Source organism: Moschus berezovskii, chromosome 2, assembly GCF_049115385.1.
Source record: "Moschus berezovskii isolate FMDL1 chromosome 2, NW_MosBer_1.0, whole genome shotgun sequence".
Taxonomy (NCBI): domain Eukaryota; kingdom Metazoa; phylum Chordata; class Mammalia; order Artiodactyla; family Moschidae; genus Moschus; species Moschus berezovskii.
The window spans coordinates 116,750,771-116,769,954 of record NC_142461.1 but is presented as its reverse complement, the minus strand read 5'-3'; the positions used below and the strand labels follow the sequence as shown (position 1 = coordinate 116,769,954).

The following is a 19,184-nucleotide window of genomic DNA, read 5'->3' as shown; positions in this document are numbered from 1 at the left end:
TGATGGACAGGGAAGCCTGGCATGCTGCAGTTACAAAGAGTCAGACACGACTGAGTGACTGAACTGATAGCCGATTAACAATGTTGTGGTAATTCCAAATGGACAGCAAAAGAACTCAGCCATACATATACATGTATCCAATTCTCCTCCAAACTCCCCTCCTATTCAGGCTGCCACATAACTGCACAGAATTCCCTATTAGGTCCTTGCTGGTTATCCATTTTAAAGATAGCAGTGTGTAAATGTATAAAGATTTTATGAAGGAAAATGCCTATGAGAAAAATGACAAGTAATCCAGACTGCAACTGAAGTCTGAGCCTAGGTTTAATAGAGAGGGAAGAAAGGTTGAGTGAAAGTGACCTAGACTAACATGCCATCTAAGGGAAGTTTGCAAGGCTCTCAGGAAGTCCTTGACCCAAGGCCAGCCATCAGAAGAGTTCAATGACCCCAGGAATGGGCCTGCCTTAGCCTCCCTGATGCTTTCAGTCATTGACCAGGAGCAGCCTTCAGGAAGCGTAGCCTTGGTACTACACAAAGTCAATGCACAACAGAACTTGAGCACAGCAGCTATAGTCATTGGTCATAAAATTATTATTATTTTAAACAGACAATGTTTATTTAGTTTTACCCACACATTTACTGTTTCTTTCACTCTTCATTCACTCTCACCCACCTTGCTTCTAAGATCATTTTTTCCTGAAGAATAACTCAGTATTTTAGTACCAATTGACTTGTTGTTGTCATTGTTATTCAGTTGCTAACTTGTGTCCAACTCTTTGCATCCCCAACTACAACACACCAGGCTTGCCTGTCCTTCACTATCTCCTGGAGTTTACTCAGACGCATGTCCATTGAGTTGGTGATGCCATTTAATCATCTCATCCTCTGTAGTCTCCTTCTCCTCCTGCCCTCAATCTTTCTCAGCATCACGGTCTTTTCAAATGAGTCGGCTCGTCACATCAGATGGCCAAAACATTGAAGCTTCAGCCTCAGAATCAGTCCTTCCAATGAGTATTCAGGATTGATTTCCTTTAGGATTGACTGGTTTGATTTCCTTTCTGTCTAGGGGACTCTCAAGAGTCTTCACCAGCATCCCAGTTAAAAGACATCAATTCTTCAGCACTCAGCCTTTTTTATGGTCCAACTCTAACATCCATACATGATTACTGAAAAAAACCATAGCTTTGACTATATGAACTTTTGTCAGCAAAGTGATGTCTTTGCTTTTTAACACACTGTCTAGGTCTGTCATAGATTTTCTTCCAAAGAGCAAATTTTCATTTCATGGTTATGGTCTCCATCTGCAATGATTTAGGAGCTCAAGAAAATAAAATCTTTCACTGTTTCCACTCTTCCCCATCTATTTGCCATGAAGTGATGAGACTGGATGCCATGATCTTAGTTTTTGAATGTTGAGTTTTAAGTCAGCTTTTTCACTCTTCTCTTTTACCTTCATCAAGAAGCTCTTTAGTTTCTCTTTGCTTTCTGCCACGAGAGCACTATCATCTGAATATCTGAGGTTGTTATTTCTCCTGGCAATCTTGATTTCAGTTAACTGGTTAGTGATGAATTCTCTCAAATTTTAGTCCACCTTCATTTCTGCAGTATATTTTCACTGGATATGGAATTCTAATAGGTGTCATTTTACAGTCTTCTAGATTCTTTCCCTTCCGTTGAAGGCAAAGGTTTTCTGCCAGTCTTATATTAGATTCTTTGAAGGTAATATATATTTTCTCTCTGACTGTTTTTAGGATTTTCTGTTTACTTCCTTCTTCAACAATCTTATTACAATAGGCCCAGGTGTGGTGTTCTTTTATTTATCCTTGGGATTTTTGTAGAGCTTCATTAAACTGTGACTTGCTGACTTTATTAATTTTGGGAAATTCTTGGCCAGTATCTCTTCAAATCGTGCTTTTTGCCCATCCATATTCTCTCTCACCTTTCCTATTGGGACGCCAAACACATACATGTTAGATCTTTTCAATGAGTCCTATATGGCTTTCACACTCCTGCCTGTATTTTCCAAAGCCTTATCTCTGTTTCAAGCAGAAATATTCTATTGATATTCCAATTCACTAATTTTTTTCTTCTGCTATGTCTAATAGGTTGTTATACTGAATTCTCAGTTATTATAAATTTACAGTTCTAAAAACTAAGATCAAGACATCCAGCCCCATCACTTCATGGCAAATTGAAGGGGGAGAAAATGGAAGCAGTAACAGATTTTATTTTCTTGGGCTCCAAAATCACTGCAGATGGTGACTGCAGCCATGAAATTAAGACACTCCTTGGAAGGAAAGCTATGACAAACCTAGACAGCATATTAAAAAGCCAAGACATCACCTTGCCAACAAAGGTTCATCTAGTCAAAGCTATGGTTTTTGCAGTAGTTATGTATGGATGTGAAAGTTGAACCATAAAGAAGGCTGAGTGCTGAAGAATTGATGCCTTTGAATTTGGTGCTGGAGAAGACACTTGACAGTCCCTTGGACAGCAAGGAGATGAAACCAGTCAATCCTAAAAGGAATCAACCCTGAATATTCGTTGAAGGACCGATGCTAAAGCTGAAGCTCCAATACTCTGGCCACCTGATGCAAAAAGCTGACTCACTGGAAAAGATCCTGATGCTGGGAAAGACTGAAGGCAAAAGGAGAGGGGGAGGCAGATAGCATCACCAACTGAGTGGACATGAATGTGAGCAAACTCCAGGAGATAGTGGAAAACAGGGAAACCCAGCGTGCTGCAGTCCATGAGGTCACAGTCAGACACAACTTAGTGACTGAACAACAACAGTTCTTTTATTTCCATTGGTTCTCTTTTATAGATTTCAGTTCTCTGATGAAATTCTCCATCTTCTCACCTAGTTTTTTTAAACATATAAAACATATTAATTTTAAAGTCTGTACCCAATAAAACTAATTGCAGATAACCAGTGGGTCAGTTTCTACTGTCTTTCTCTTGACTTTCAGTCATTTGGTCCATTTCTTGGCATGTCTGATAACTTTTTAATTAAATGTTGGACACTATAGATGAAAATTTGTAGAGGCTCTGCATGATATTTTCCTCCACAGAAGATTTAATTTTCTTCTGGCAAACAGATGGAATATACATAGATTACCTATTGATCCAGCTGAGACTGGTCTATTCTTTGTCCATTCTTATTCCTAAGGTACAGCCTTTGTGGGGTTTCAACTGAAAGCCTAGGGTATTTCTCAGGCCCCTTCTTGGTTGTTCATCAAATCCAATTTTTGTCCTGAAGACCTTGTAAGACTGCCAAAATCTCTACTTCACTGTTTAAGGTCTCAGCGACGACTCATCCTACAGAGTCTCATCCTGCATACACACTGCATAGAAGTCAGCTACTACTATGAGGAGAAGCTGTGACACAGAAGCTCAGACTCTTCTCAGAGTGCAGATAGTCTTTTTCTACTCTCCTGGATCTAGGCCCCTCATGTCCCAATTGTTCTGGGTATTCACCGTGCCTTCAAACAGTGGTTTTATTCTTCCAGCTTTTATAGTTATTCCTGGGAAGAGGCTAGTCCAGTACTAGCTACCCCTTGTTAACCAGAAGCAGATGTTCAGCTTTGTGCTTTTAACCAACTCAAATTTTATGCCTTTCATTTATTAAATATGTCTCTTTTCGCCCTCAAGTAGTATCAATTTCTTAATAACAGTAATGAATATGGTAGATCCATACTGTAACAAGTATACTCTAAAAAACACAAAACACAGAGTTCCTGACATCACATAAAATATTTTCAGACACTTATATTTAAATGTTTAATTACTGCATTAAAATTAGTCCTAAAGAAAAAAAACTTTCATTTAACACAGTAGGTTGACCACAGGTATTTTTTTCTTCTCCTTCCAAATCCTACTACAATGACAGCAAAGGAATAAAAAAATGAAATTACTTACAAGGACAAATAAAGCATGAAAAGCAACAAATTCCCCTCATTCCCATGATATATGGGAATAATTAAAAGAAAAAAGTTTACATCAAGTCTGTACCCAAATTGTGATTCTGTGACATTTCAAATTAAAATAAAATTGATTTACATATAAAACAATCTAGTGTTCCATCCTACCAACTGCTTTATGTTAATAGAAAATTTTCACTTTCTCCATAACATAGCTATGACTTCAAATTCAAGAAAAATAATGTGTAGATGGTTTGTTACAGTAGCAATACCTTTCTGTTAATTTAGGGAAATGCAGGGAGAAACAAAAAAAGTATATATCTGAAAACAATCCTTAATAATAAAACTAGACAATAAAGCAAAAGCCATCCACACCTATCAGACACATAGCTTCTGCACCCAGTGAGATTTTAGAATGATTCAAACATAAATTCCTGTAAGTAGCAAGTTTTGATGAAAACAGTGTGAGAACCATAACACTGAGATAAGACAGGTATTATGAAAATGTTTTCTGTGTTCAAAACCTACAATTCTCAAAATGAAAGAAGGATTTACATGATCACTTGAGTAGGATAGCTATAAGTAATCCACTAGCAAGCATTGAATAAGTACTGAGACTGCAGTGGTAGGGTTCACTAAAATGAATGCAAAACACAGCGTACAATCTCACTGCAATTTAAACTAGTCATTTAAATACATGAGTGACTACAGATACAATTTGGACACACATGCAGCACAGTTAATAGCTATCAGCTAGGAAGAGATGGAAAGAAGAGAAGTAGGCTCTTCCATCTAGAAAAATCATAGGAAAAATCAGCCATAATATTCTAGTAGACAATTTTCTATAAAAGTACTGGAAAGACATTTATTCGTTTGGCAAAGCACAAAAAGCTGGATGAACTGTACTTCATACTTGGAGGAAAAAGAAGTTTCATGTCAGATGCATCTATTACTATAATCATGTATGCATTTCAAATCTATAATTCAGTCATTTTGTAGTTAAATATAATAGAATTAATTATTGTAATGAAGTGGCTAATTTATTATAATTTTTTCTACCTATTTTTTATTCCTTTTATCCAATCACCCTAAACCTTACAATTCTTGACATTTTTCTCTCCAGCTTAGTTATGTGTTGATAGTCTTCATTTTTCAGAATACCTGCTAATTTTATGCCCTAACCCTTTAGGTTTATTGTCATAAAAAAAGGACACAATAATGATCATTGTTAAACTATCTGCAAGGTAGATAGTTCAATTCGATTTACAAGCCTTTGTTAACAACAACAAAACTTACTAAGCACACATATACACTGGTGCAGACACTGAACTAGGTGCTGAGAAAAATGTAAGGACAAATAAGAGTGTTTTTCCATTTAAGCGTCATACAGGAGATAAGTAAAGAGCACAAACACAGTTTCCTCATTTCTAAAATGAAGATAATACCTACTTACCATGGTTGCTTAAAGAACATAATGTAATCACTTAGCACAGTGTCTAGCCTTTGATACACTTTTTAAATAAATAGGAGTAGGTACTGTTGCAACCATTACTCCATCTCTACTTTTACAATAATAGTCACCATAAAATAAAAATCCTTAGAGTAACATATTTTAGTGTTTTCTACATATCTATCCACATGGAAAAAAAGACACTTCAAATAACCTACTTATAAAATGACAAACTAACATTAAGAAACTTAGAGGAAATTTTTCAAATGATAAAGACGTTCTTCTGGAAATTAAAAGTAAGGTATTAAATACTTGGAAAATAATGACATTAAGGCATTCTAAAAACATTCTGTCACAAACTTTTTTTCTGCTGTGTATGCATATTTGTGTGCTTGGGCACTCCATTGTATCTGATATTTGTGACCCTAGGGACTATAGTCAGCTAGGCTCCCCTGTCCATGGGATTCTCTAGGCAAGAATACTGGAGTGGGTTGCCATTTCCTCCTCCAGGGGATCTTTCTGACCCAAGGTTCGAACGTGGGTCTCCTTCATCTCCTGCACTGGCGGGCAGATTCTTTTACCACTGAGCCACCTGGGAAGCTGTGTTTTTCTGCTATACGTATAATTAATTTGTTTAATGAATACCTGAGAAGCAAGTATCAATCACTGACTGCTCTTATCTCTGAGAAGTTGCTTTCTGACTGATTTATAGAACCACTTTATCTTTCAAGTGAAAGAGTATATATCAGTCACATATTTTTATTAGTGAAAAGAGTCTTTTAGCATTTATCTGCCACCCAATAATCTTCTAAATAATCTTCAAAATTATTGGGTGGCAGATAAAGAATTTTTCTGAAATTATTTGGAGGCAAATAGACAAGACAAAGAGCCCTTGTGACTCAGACAGTAAAGAGTATGCCTGCAATGCAGGAGACCCAGGTTCAATCCCTGGGTTGGGAAGATCTCCTGGAGAAGGAAATGGCAACCCACTCCAGGACTCTTGCCTAGAGAATCCCTTGGACAGAGGAGCCTGGCAGGCTGCAGTCCAGAGGTCGCAAAGAGTCGGACACGACTCAGCGACTTCACTTTCACTTTCAGACAACATAAAGTAGCACAGCACATGCACGTGCTTTGACCCCACATTCTACTTCGAGGAAATTATTCTAGGAAAATGGTCATGGACGTGAAAATAAATAAGCTAGAAGCATGTTGTATAATTTTCAGTAGTGAAAAACTAAAAACAACCTAAGTAACAAGGAATTTGTTAACTACAGTATAATTCATACAATCTTTATAATGATAAAATACAGCCATATGGAAATAAAAATATACAAAAATAACAGAATACCAGGAACCTGTTGAAAAAATGAAAAAGTTCAGTACATGTTAAAATAGAATGATATACATTACTGCTAACAGGAGAAAAGTTATGTGCAGAAAAGTATGTGTGGAATGCAATCATTTTGTAAAATAGAGAATCAAGAATACCTATATATAATTTCATTAAGCATACAACATCTCTGAAAGAATACACAAGGAACTGCCTATAGGAAAAATAACTGAATAGGTGTCTGTTAGAAGGAAGACTGGAGTAGGAAATGGCAACCCACTCCAGTGTTCTCACCTGAAGAATTCCGTGGACAGAGACTCCTAGTGGGCTAAAGTCTATGCGGTCGCAAACAGCTGGACACGACTGAGTGAAAAACCCTTAGAAGGGAGACACTTCACTTGGGGACCTCTGAATTTTGAATCATGTGAATATATTTATTTTTCTAAGTAAAACAATGCTGAAGAATAGATGCTTTTGAACTGTGGTGTTGGAGAAGACTCTTGAGTCCCTTGGACTGCAAAGAGATCCAACCAGTCAATCCTAAAGGAAATCAGTCCTGAATATTCATTGGAAGGACTGATGTTGAAGCTGAAGCTCCAATACTTTGGCCACCTGATGTGATGAACTGATTTACTGGAAAAGACCCTGATGCTGGGAAAGATTGAAGGCAGGAGGACAAGGGGACAACAGAGGATGAGATGGTTGGATGGCATCACCTAGTCAATGGACATGAGTTTGGGTAAACTCCAGGAGTTGGTGATGGACAGGGAGGCCTGGCGTGCTGTGATTCATGGGGTCACAAAGAGTCGCACACCACTGAGCAACTGAACTGAACTGAAGCTTCTATCAAACTAACCCTCCCTCAGATAACTATAAATTTGGGACAAGTACACCGAAAGCTTTTTACTGTAAACAAAAGCAGGAAAATTCTGGATGAGAAGTGACACTTGGAAGATTGGATTAAGCACAGAGTAAACTTCCCATTTTTGTTACAGCTTTAGCTTGAGGGAAGAACATGGTCAATGCTGTGCAATAGAAAACCTTGGTCTTTAAGACCTGAGGTACCAGAGGCCAATGGCATGTACTAGAAGGTGAAGAGAGAACTGCAGAAAGGAGATACTTATATATAGGAACCTCCAAACTCTTTGTTAAGGAGAAAAAAAAAACTCTGCCCATATCACCATCTGATTCATGAATTAGTATATGGAGGGCCAGAATGATCCTCATTCTATAGACATAAGAGCTGAACTGGAATTTGAGCTGCTGACCAGGAGACAGACTTTGCAGATTGAATACAATCAATTAAATTGCTAAATGAAGAGTTACTTATTGTTAGGTGAGTTTTGGTAATTGGTGGCTTTCAAGGAATTGGTTCATTTCCTCTAAGTTATTGAATACACTTAGAGCTGTTTAGAGCATTCCCTATTATCTTCCTAACATCTACGGATATATAATAATATCTTTTTTCTGACATGTACCTGTGTTTTCTTCTTTGTTTTCTTTGTCAAGCTGTCTGCTGCTGCTGCTGCTGGTAAGTCGCTTCAGTCGTGTCCGACTCTGTGCGACCCAATAGACGGCAGCCCACCAGGCTCCCGCCATCCCTGGGATTCTCCAGGCAAGAACACTGGAGTGGGCTGCCATTTCCTTCTCCAAAGCATGAAAGTGAAAAGTGAAAGTGAAGTCGCTCAGTCGTATCCGACTCTTAGCGACTCCATGGACTGCAGCCAACCAGGCTCTTCCGTCCATGGGATTTTCCAGGCAAGAGTACTGCAGCGGAGTGCCATTGCCTTCTCCGCTCAAGCTGTCTAGAGTATATCAATTTATTAATTTTTTCAAAGAACCAGCTTTTAATTTGATCTATTTTTGCCATTGTTCTATTGTTTTCAATTTTATTGATTTCTGCACTTTATTATTTTCTTTTTGTTCTTTGCTTGGGATTTTTTGGGTTTGTTTTGTTTTAGTTTATTAAGGTGAAAGTTTACATTGTTGATATGAGACTTTTCTTATTATCTGATATAAGCACTTAATGCTATACATTTTCCTGGAAACAGTACTTTTGCTGCATGCCATAAATATGTAATTTTCATTTTATTTCACTCAAAATATTTTCTAATTTGAGATTTCTTTTTTGACCCATATATTTAAAGTGTGCTGTGCAATTTCCAACTACTGGGAGATTTTCCAGATAACCTTATATAATATGCACCTAATAACAGCATTTTAAAATATATTACCAGTTTTTAAAATACAGTACAAGACCCAGTTTCCCCCTCAGTCAGTCTCTTATGGAAGCAAAGAAGCTTCCATAAACCTCTTATCCTTATCCATCAGAGGGCAGATAGAATGAAAACCACAATCACAGAAAACTAATCAAACTGATCACATGGACCACAGCCTTGTCTAACTCAGTGAAACTATGAACCATGCTATGTAGGGCCACCCAAGATGGAGAGGTCATGATGGAGAGTTCTGACAAAACATGGTCCACTGGAAAAGAGGATGGCAAACCACTTCAGTATTCTTGCCTTGAGAATCCCATGAACAGTATAAAAAGGCAAAAAGATGGAACACTGAAGGATGAACTCCCCAGGTCGGTAAGGGCCCAATATGCTACTGGAGATCAATGGAGAAATAACTCCAGAAAGAATGAAGAGACAGAGCCAAAGCAAAAACAACAACCAGTTGTGGATGTCACTGATGATGGAAGTAAAGTCCAATGCTGTAAAAAACAATATTGCATAGGAACCTGGAATGTTAGGTCCCTGGATCAAGGTAAATTGGAAGCAGTCAAATAAGAGATGGTAAGAGTGAGCATCGATATTTCAGGAATCAGCAAACTAAAATGGACTGGAATAGGTGAATTTAATTCAGATGACCATTATATCTACTACTGTGGGCAAGAATCCCTTAGAAGAAATGGAGTAGCCATCACAATAAACAAAAGAGTCTGAAATTCAGTAGTTGGGTGCAATCTCAAAAATTACAGAATGATCTCTGTTTGTTTCCAAGGCAAACCATTCAATATCACAGTAATCCAAGTCTATACTCCAACCAGTAATGCCGAAGAAGCTGAAGTTGAATGGTTCTATGAAGACCTACAAGACCTTCTAGAACTAACACCCCAAAAGATGTCCTTTTCATTATAGGGGACTGGAATGCAAAAGTAGGAAGTCAAGAGATACCTGGAATAACAGGCAAATTTGGCCTTGGAGTACAAAATGAAGCAGGGCAAAGGCTAACAGAGTTTTGCCAAGAGAATGCACTGGTCATAGCAACACCCTCTTCCAACAACACAAGAGAAGACTCTACACATGGACATCACCAGATGGTCAATACCAAAATCAGACTGATTGTATCCTTTGCAGCCAAAGATGGAGAAGTTCTATACAGTCAGCAAAAACAAGACCAGGAACAGACTGTGGCTCAGATCATGAACTCCTTATTGCCAAATTCAGGCTTAAATTGAAGAAAGTAGGGGAAACCACTAGACCATTCAGGTACGATCTAAATCAAATCCCTTACGATTATACAGTGGAAGTGACAAGTAGATTCAAGGGATTAGATCTGATAGAGTGCCTGAAGAACTGTGGATGGAGGTTTGTGACATTGTACAGGAGGCAGGGATCAAGACCATCCCCAAGAAAAAGAAATGCAAAAAGGCAAAATGGTTGTCTGAGGGGGCCTTACAAATAGCTGAGAAAAGAAAAGAAGCAACAGGCAAAGGAGAAAAGGAAAGATATACTCATTTGAATGCAGAGTTCCAAAGAATAGCAAGGAGAGATAAGAAAGCCTTCCTCAGTGATCAATGCAAAGAATCAGAGGAAAACAATAAAATGGGAAAGACTAGAGTGCTCTTCAAGAAAATTAGAGATACCAAGGGAACATTTCATGCAAAGATGGGCATAATAAAGGACACAAATGGTATGGACCTAACAGAAGCAGAATATATTAAGAAGAGGTGGCAAGAATACACAGAAGAACTGTACAAAAAAGATCTTCACGACCCAGATACCACAATGATGTGATCACTCATCTACAGTCAGACATCCTGGAATGTTGGGAAGCATCACTACGAACTAAACTAGAGGAGGTGATGGAATTCCAGTTGAGCTGTTTCAAATCCTAAAAGATGATGTTGTGAAAGTGCTGCACTCAATATGCCAGCAAATTTGGAAAACTCAGCAGTGGCCACAGGACTGGAAAAGGTCTGTTTTCATTTCAATCCCAAAGAAAGGCAATGCCAAAGAATGCTCAAACTACCACACAATTGCACTCATCTCACACGCTAGCAAAGTAATACTCAAAATCCTCCACGCCAGGCTTCAACAGTACATGAACTGTGAACTTCCAGATGTTCAAGCTGGATTTAGAAAAGGCAGAGGAACCAGCGATCAAATTGCCAACATATGTCGGATCATCAAAAAAGCAAGAGAGTTCCAGAAAAACATCTAATTCTGCTTTATTGACTATGCCAAAGCCTTTGACTGTATGGATCACACCAAACTGGAAAACTCTTAAAGAGATGGGAATACTAGATCACCTTACCTGCCTCCTGATAAATCTGTATGCAGGTCAAGAAGCAACAGTTAGAACTGGACAGGGAACAACAGACTGGTTCCAAAAATCAGGAAAGGAGTACATCAAGGCTGTATACTGTCACCCAGTTTATTTAACTTATATACAGATTACATCATGCAAAATGCCAGCTGGATGAAGCACAAGCTGGAATCAAGATTGCTGGGAGAAATATCAATAACCTCAGATATGCAGATGACACCACCCTTATGGCAGAAAGCGAAGGAAGAAGTAAACAGCCTCTTGATGAAAGTGAAAGAGCAGAGTAAAAAAGTTGGCTTAAAACTCAACATTCAGAAAACTAAGATCCAGTCCCATCACTTCATGGCAAATAGATGGGGAAACAATGGAAACAGTGAGAGACTTTATTTTTTCAGGCTCCAAAATCACTCCAGACGGTGACTCCCGCCATGAAATTAAAAGACGCTTGCTCCTTGGAAGAAAAGCTACGACCAACCTAGACAGCATATTAAAAAGCAGAGACACTACTTTGCCAACAAAGGTCTGTCTATTCAAAGCTACGGTTTTTCCAGTAGTCATGTATGGATGTGAGTGCCGAAGAATTGATGCTTTTGAACTGTGGTGTTGGAGAAGACTCAGAGTCCCTTGGACTGTAAGGAGATCCAACCAGTTAATCTTAAAGGAAATCAGTCCTGAATGTTCATTGGAAGGACTGATGTTGAAGCTGAAACTCCAATACTTTGGCCATCTGACGCAAAGAACTGACTCATTGGAAAAGACCCTGATGCTGGGAAAGATTGAGCGCAGGAGGAGAAGGGGACGACAGAGGATGAGATAGTTGGATGGCATCACTGACCTGGTGGACATGAGTTTAAGTAAGCTCTGGGTGTTGGTGATGGACAGGGAAGCCTGGTGTGCTGCAGTCCATGGGGTCGCAAAGAGTTGGACATGACTGACTGAACTGACCTGAAAATACATTAAGCAAAAACTGACAGAATTCAATGGATAAGCAGACATTTCTATAAATATAATTATACACAATACAGAATATACATAGTTTAGAGTTCAATTGCTTAAGAGACTGTACTGACCCATAGCCTGGCACAGCAGATACCTCAATTCCAGCTGGGACTCTGGGCCAAGAGCAGAGTACTGATCTGAGTAAGTAGTCCAGTTCCTGCTCCCCAGATTAGTCTTTCCACTGCTGCTGCTAAGTCACTTCAGTCGTGTCTGACTCTGTGTGACCCCATAGACGGAAGCCCACCAGGCTCCCCCGTCCCTGGGATTCTCCAGGCAAGAACACTGGAGTGGGTTGCCATTTCCTTCTCCAATGTGTGAAAGTGAAAAGTGAAAGTGAAGTTGCTCAGTCGTGTCCGACCCTTAGCGACCCCATGGACTACAGCCAACCAGGCTCCTCCATCCATGGGATTTTCTAGGCAATAGTACTGGAGTGGCTTGCCATTGCCTTCTCCGAGTCTTTCCACTAGGCACCTACATTCTCATAGATGTTATAAGTAGCCTGTAAGGCTGATATCTTGTCCACAATATCCTCTTTGACACAGAAGTTGAACTGCACAGAGAAAAGATACCTCAAATATTGCTGACAATGTGAGTTCTCTCTTCATTTTTGGTACCTAGTGATTTCCTCTTCTTGTGTTTAAACCTAGCTGTATATGTCCTTAATGTTTAAATATTTTATTCAACACTTCTAGAGTTTAGGAGTGAAAAGGGAGAATTCTTCTATCTGTTCAGTTAGTCTTCTTGACCTGTTCCAGATATAACTTTTGAAATTAGAAAATATCCAGGGTACTGTCAAAAGATAAAAAATAGTAGGAGCAACAGTCAAAGAAAACTATCTCCATGCTCCAGTGAATTCTGAGAACAAAAGTAATATAAATTTCACTTTAAGAATATTAATAAGAACTGAAAAAAGGATTTGAGGATTGCAAATCTGAACTTGTTCTTCAAAAAAATCATGACCGTTCAGTTCAGTTCAGTCGCTCAGTTGTGTCCGACTCTCCGCAACCCCATGAATCACAGCACGCCAGGCCTCCCTGTCCATCACCAACTCCCAGAGTTCACTCAAACTCATGTCCACAGAGTCGGTGATGCCATCCAGCCATCTCATTCTCTATCATCCCCTTCTCCTCCCGCCCCCAACCTTTCCCAGCATCAGAGTCTTTTCCAGTGAGTCAACTCATCGCATGAGGTGGCCAAAGGATTGGAGTTTCAGCTTTAGCATGAGTCCTTCCAATGAACACCCAGGATTGATCTCCTTTAGAATGGACTGGTTGGATCTCCTTGCAGTCCAAGGGACTCTCAAGAGTCTTCTCCAACACCACAGTTCAAAAGCATCGATCAGCTTTCTTCACAGTCCAACTCTCACATCCATACATGACCACGGGAAAAACCATAGCCTTGACTAGATGGACCTTTGTTGGCAAAGTAATGTCTCTGCTTTTTAATATACTATCAAGATTGTTCATAACTTTCCTTCCAAGGAGTAAGCGTCTTTTAATTTCATGGCTGCAATCAGCCTCTCACAATTATACAGCACTTCACTGATCTCAAAAAATAGCTTACAATATCATAATATTTTCAGTTTCAACAAATCTGTATCTTTACTTAGAATAATTTGTCAAAAAACAAACTTTATTATACCTACATTATATTTACATGAAATATTTTCATTCTGGTATTATTTAAAATTACCTTTATGCTTATTCAGAAGTTTGTAGCCTTCACAGTATCTGCCTGGTGAAATCATCATCTTGGCTGTGTCAAGATAAGAGTATGTTGCAGCAAAATCGAATTCCTTTTTCCCATCCCACCAACCTCTCTGCTTGGCATAGTTTCTCATGTCTGGGTGTTCCCGATCAATTTTGGTTGTTATAGAAAGCTGATTAGAAATATTGCGAACTCCCTCTATTTTGAAAGAAGAGAGGAAGGGAGAAGAAAAGTCATATTTAATGTAATGTATCTATCTCTGTACATTATGATCCTTAATCACCATTTCAATGTAAATATAGGCTTCTAAATGTTGTACCATGTATATCTATTTATTACACATGCATAAATAACGTTTTTAAATTAAGTTTTTAATTTTGAGGTAACTATGGATTCACATGCAATTATAAGAATTAAAGAACAAACTATGCACCTTTATACTGTCTCCCCAAATGGTAACATCTTGTATGATATCACAACCAAAATATTGATATTCATACTGTCAAGATGATATCACAATGATCACTCATGTTGCCCTTTCATAGCCACACCCACTTATCTCCCACACCCACCTTTTCATTAACCCCAGGCAACCATCTGTTATTCATTTCTATAATTGTCATTTCAAGAAAAACCATATAAATGGAATCATACACTATATAATCTTTACGTTTTTTTCCCCTCAGTTTAATTCCCTAAAGATTATTCCAGGTTATTACATGTATCAACAGTTCATTCCTTTTTATTGCTGAGTAGTATTCCATGGTATAGGTATACTACAGTTTATTTAAATATTCACAAGTTAAAGGACTGCTTGGTTGTTTTCAGTTTTTGCCTGTCATGGGAAAAGCTGCTATACAAATTCATGTACAGGTTTTTGTGTGCATTTAAGTTTTATTTCTCAGGGATAAAGGCACAAGATTGGAAGTGCTACACTGTATAACAGTTGCATATTAAGGTCCTTTTATAAACTGCCAAACGGTTTTCCTGAGTGACTGGTTTTCCTGAGTGACTGTACGTTCTTACTAGCAATGCATCAGTGATCCCTTCTCCACATTCTCACTAGCATTTGGTAGTGTCATTTAAAAATTGTTAGCCATTCCAGTAAAATAGATAGCCAGATTGCTGTATGATGCTGGGAGCTCAAACTGGTGCTCTGTGACAACTGAGAGGGGTGGGATAGAGTGGGAGGTGGGAGGAAGGTTCAAGAGGGAGGTTCAAGACACATGGATGCCTGTGGCTGATTCATGCTGATGTATGGCAGAAAACAACACAATATTGTAAAGAAAATATCTTCCAATTAAAACAAATAAACTTAAAAATTTCCCAGCCATTCTGATAGAGCTATAATAATATCTCATTGTGATTTTAGTTTGCATTTCCCTAATGGGTAATGATGTTAAACATCATTTCGTGTGCTTTTGTGATATCTGTATATTCCTTTAGGCAAAATGTCTCTTTGGGTCTTCTAGTTCATTTTTCTAGTTGGACTGTCTTTTTACTGTTGAATTTTGACAGTTATTTATATATTTTAGATATTAGTCTTTTATATGAACTACTACTTAAAAATAGCCATAAGTAAATTTAGAACAGAAATAGAAGGCTTCTAAAAATATCATGACACTTAAGTTATAGCAAAATTTTCTATTAAAATAAGAAACAGAATAAGCAATAAAAGCCTATTATAAACAAATCATAATAAATGAAATAGATACGATAAATGAAAATTAACATTTTAAAACAGTTTAGAATGACAGACGGCCAAGTAGAAATCAGTTAAATTACTCTAATGAAGTCATACTTGGGATGGTCTCACTACAATAATAGACTTAAGTCATGATAGAATCAAAGTCAGAGAAGAAGAATTTTCCATCTAGTAAGATAATTCCCTACAGTTAAGCTATTTAGTTCTTGGGCTCATTTACTATTAGGAAGAGAAACAGGTTGGCAAAGTTAATTTGCAACTGAATAATCAGACTCAATGAAGGTGTTCGTTTTGGATGGCTCGGTGGGGCTAACGTTTTCAACAGAAAACACTCATTTTTCTCTTGCATGTAGCATACTTGACAAAATAAAAAGTAATTAATGGTATGATCAGGCCAATTATCATAATAAGAAAAAGTCTCAATTCAATTTTATGTATTAATAAACATGCATGAAAAATATAAAATAAAATGTCCATCAAAACAACTGTCCATGACCTGTTGTGAAAAATAGCATCCAAATCCTGCAAAGCTCAAAGCTACCTTCATGAAGATTTTCTAAACTTCTCCAGTTTACAATGACTCTTCTTTTCTTTAAATAGTAATGGCATATATATGTATGTATTATTCATGTACTATTTAATATTTTCACATGTGTGTCTATAAAACTATGAGATCCAGAGGTAAGTACACAAAAAGTATGTGAACATGCCTTAGCACAAGACCATACTCAAGTGAAAGAATACCGAATAAGAGTCAGAATGGAAGTATTTAAATTCTAAGGCTAAAACAATAAATAAATAAAATTTAAAAACAATAAATTCTATTACTCACTGCCCTGAGTACATAATTTCATAACTCTGGATTTCCTCACTGGAAAATGAGTATATATGATCACAAAGAAATCAAGAGAAAAAAAAGCAAAGCATTCTAAAACAATCAATTGTTTTATTTACTCAATGACATTAAATGTTTATACTTTACTACTGTTACTACTAACATATTCTTTCTAACCACTAACTCACAATCACCAATCCCCAGTAACACTCCTAGTCCTCACCTCCATATCCACACATGATGAAATTGTGGAGTTCAGTCCAAAGTTTAAAAGATGAAAAAATAATAAAGTAATGTTTTATCTCATTAAAAGGTAAAAAAAGTACTATAAAGCATACAAGAGTTACTTCACAGAAAATGTACACAGGTTAAATGAAACTAATATCATATTTATGAAAAATAGATGATAGCACCTTTTCCTCTTTTTCAAGAAAGCTCTTTATAGAGTTCCTTCACTGTATGTTCTTTCACATTTTTTCATTTCCCCTGCAGTTTTCCCCTTCATTGCACTGGAGTATAAATCTTGAAAAACAACTAAATGAAATGTCTGCAATTAGGAGGTATTTTATTAACTGTAAAACAAATTAAATCATGAAAAGCTGTTCATACCTTCTACTTTTTCTGCTGCCCAGTACTTTCCTGCAGTCTCCAGAATCCAGGCTTCATTTCTATCCGCTATCAGGAAACTGTTATGATAGCTAAATACCATCCTGCCCTCTGAACAATTTCCACCCTGGCCATATTTTTCTAATAAATCAACAATGACATTGAGGGCTTTTTCAGCTGTATCACCTCTTTCAAGGCCAAGTCTAAAATAAAAATATTAAAGTTCTCAGATTAAAAGATTTCCATTATTTTTCTTAAATAATTTCATGCATATGAGATTTTGTGTTTATGTTCAAAGAAAAACCTCTTCAAGTTAATAGATACAGTGAGATCCAACTTCTAACCTATTCCTTCTGAAGTTAGTTTGGGATGATGAAAACAAAGATTAGTGTTCAAATTCCAACTTGGTAATTTATTTGCAAGTTGATTTATCTCTAAACCTCCAGATTTCTCACTGTAAAATCAGGATAATAATAATACCCCATATGGTAACTGTGAGAATTAGTTATGGTCTAATAAAGTATGTTAAATACTTCCAATTAATCATAATTTTCAATTACTTCCCTTCTCCTAATTAATGACATTTGAGAGTCTTGAAATTGCATACCTGTATTCTGAAGCATTTTTAACACAAACTATAAAATATCAAAGTCCACACAATGATAAAAAAAAAAAGGAAGATAAAACATGTTAAGAGTTACACCAAAATTTTAAACTTAGACAAGTTCTATAGTGCAAAAATGTAACAAAAAAATAACCTGACAAGGTCCATGCCCAGTAGTGCCTCTTCATCACAAACTTTTTCTCTTCCCCATACAGCTTCATTCCCAATGCAAACTCCATGCTCATTGGCTCCCATTTCTGCTCCCCATAACCAAGCTGGGCGGCTAAGGACAACAGCATATGTTTCAGGAACTTGATCAATTTCTATATAAGTACACTGTAAAGAAAGTCATAGCAACAACAATAAAACTGAAAAAGAAAAGTTATCAAAGTCTAGAATCTTAAAATCTATCAAAGACCTGACTATTATGAAAGAGACTGTAACTAAATTGAAAATTTCAATTATAAGGCATTACCCTTAAAAATAATTTAGAATTGTCCCTAAGAGCATTTATTCATTCAGATATGTGCTAAGCATCTCCTGTCTGCTAAGAGATATATTAGTTATAACGATGAATCAGATGCAGATCTTGCTTTCAAGAAACTAAGACCTGTACATTACTAAGACACAAGGAAATACAAAGTATAAGGACTATGAAGAAAAGTGAAGATGGGGCGCTAACAGAAGCTCAGGAGAAAGTTTCTAGTTGTGAAATCTTGAAACATATTGTAAAGGAAGATGTGTGTGAGTTGAAATGTAAAGAAAGAGATCTCAAATTCAACGTCCAGTGTTTGCTGATTAATGATACACATTCCATATGGCAGCCCTTAAATACAAGTGATTGCCATAGACGCCCATGTCACATGTGGGATTCACTCATCAGGTATGTCCACAACTGTGAAAAGAACAAGAACTACTGGCTTACAGGATAGGTGACACAAATATGAAAAGATAAAACAGAAATGGATCCACGATGAGTAAACAGTCTCATCAAAAGAAAACACTGGCCTAGTACAATTAGCCCTCCATATCCACAGGTTCCACATCCACACAGTCAACTAAACACTGATCAAAAATATTCAGGAAAAAAAATATTCTAAAAAGTTCCAAAAAGCAAAATAAATTTGCCACTTGCTGGAAACTATTTACATAGCATTTATATTGTATTTACAACTATTCACATGCCATACATATTATACTACCTAGAGATAAAGTTTGGAGAAGGCAATGGCAAGCCACTCCAGTACTATTGCCTAGAAAATCCCATGGATGGAGGAGCCTGGTAGGCTGCAGTCCGTGGGGTCGCTAAGGGTCGGATAGGACTGAGCGACTTCACTTTCACTTTTCACTTTCACACATTGGAGAAGGAAATGGCAACCCACTCCAGTGTTCTTGCCTGGAGAATCCCAGGGATGGGGGAGCCTGGTGGGCTTCTGTCTATGGGGTCACACAGAGTCGGACACGACTGAAG

At 37.4% G+C, this 19,184-nt stretch overlaps 1 protein-coding gene across 3 annotated transcripts in view; it reads right to left on the bottom strand.

Annotated features, from left to right (window-relative positions):
* Positions 1–19,184, bottom strand: part of SCRN3 (secernin 3) — a 38,797-nt gene that overhangs the window by 14,207 nt on the left and 5,406 nt on the right. For 2 of the 3 annotated variants that reach the window (XM_088830177.1, XM_055398852.2), the window contains exons 3-5: positions 17,868–18,049; positions 17,113–17,312; positions 13,949–14,161 (exon numbers count right to left, since the gene is read on the bottom strand). In XM_088830177.1, coding sequence (XP_088686303.1) covers positions 13,949–14,161; positions 17,113–17,312; positions 17,868–18,049 — 595 coding nt within the window. The remainder of the gene's footprint in view (positions 1–13,948; positions 14,162–17,112; positions 17,313–17,867; positions 18,050–19,184) is intronic. The other variant, XM_055398853.2, reaches the window with a different exon arrangement.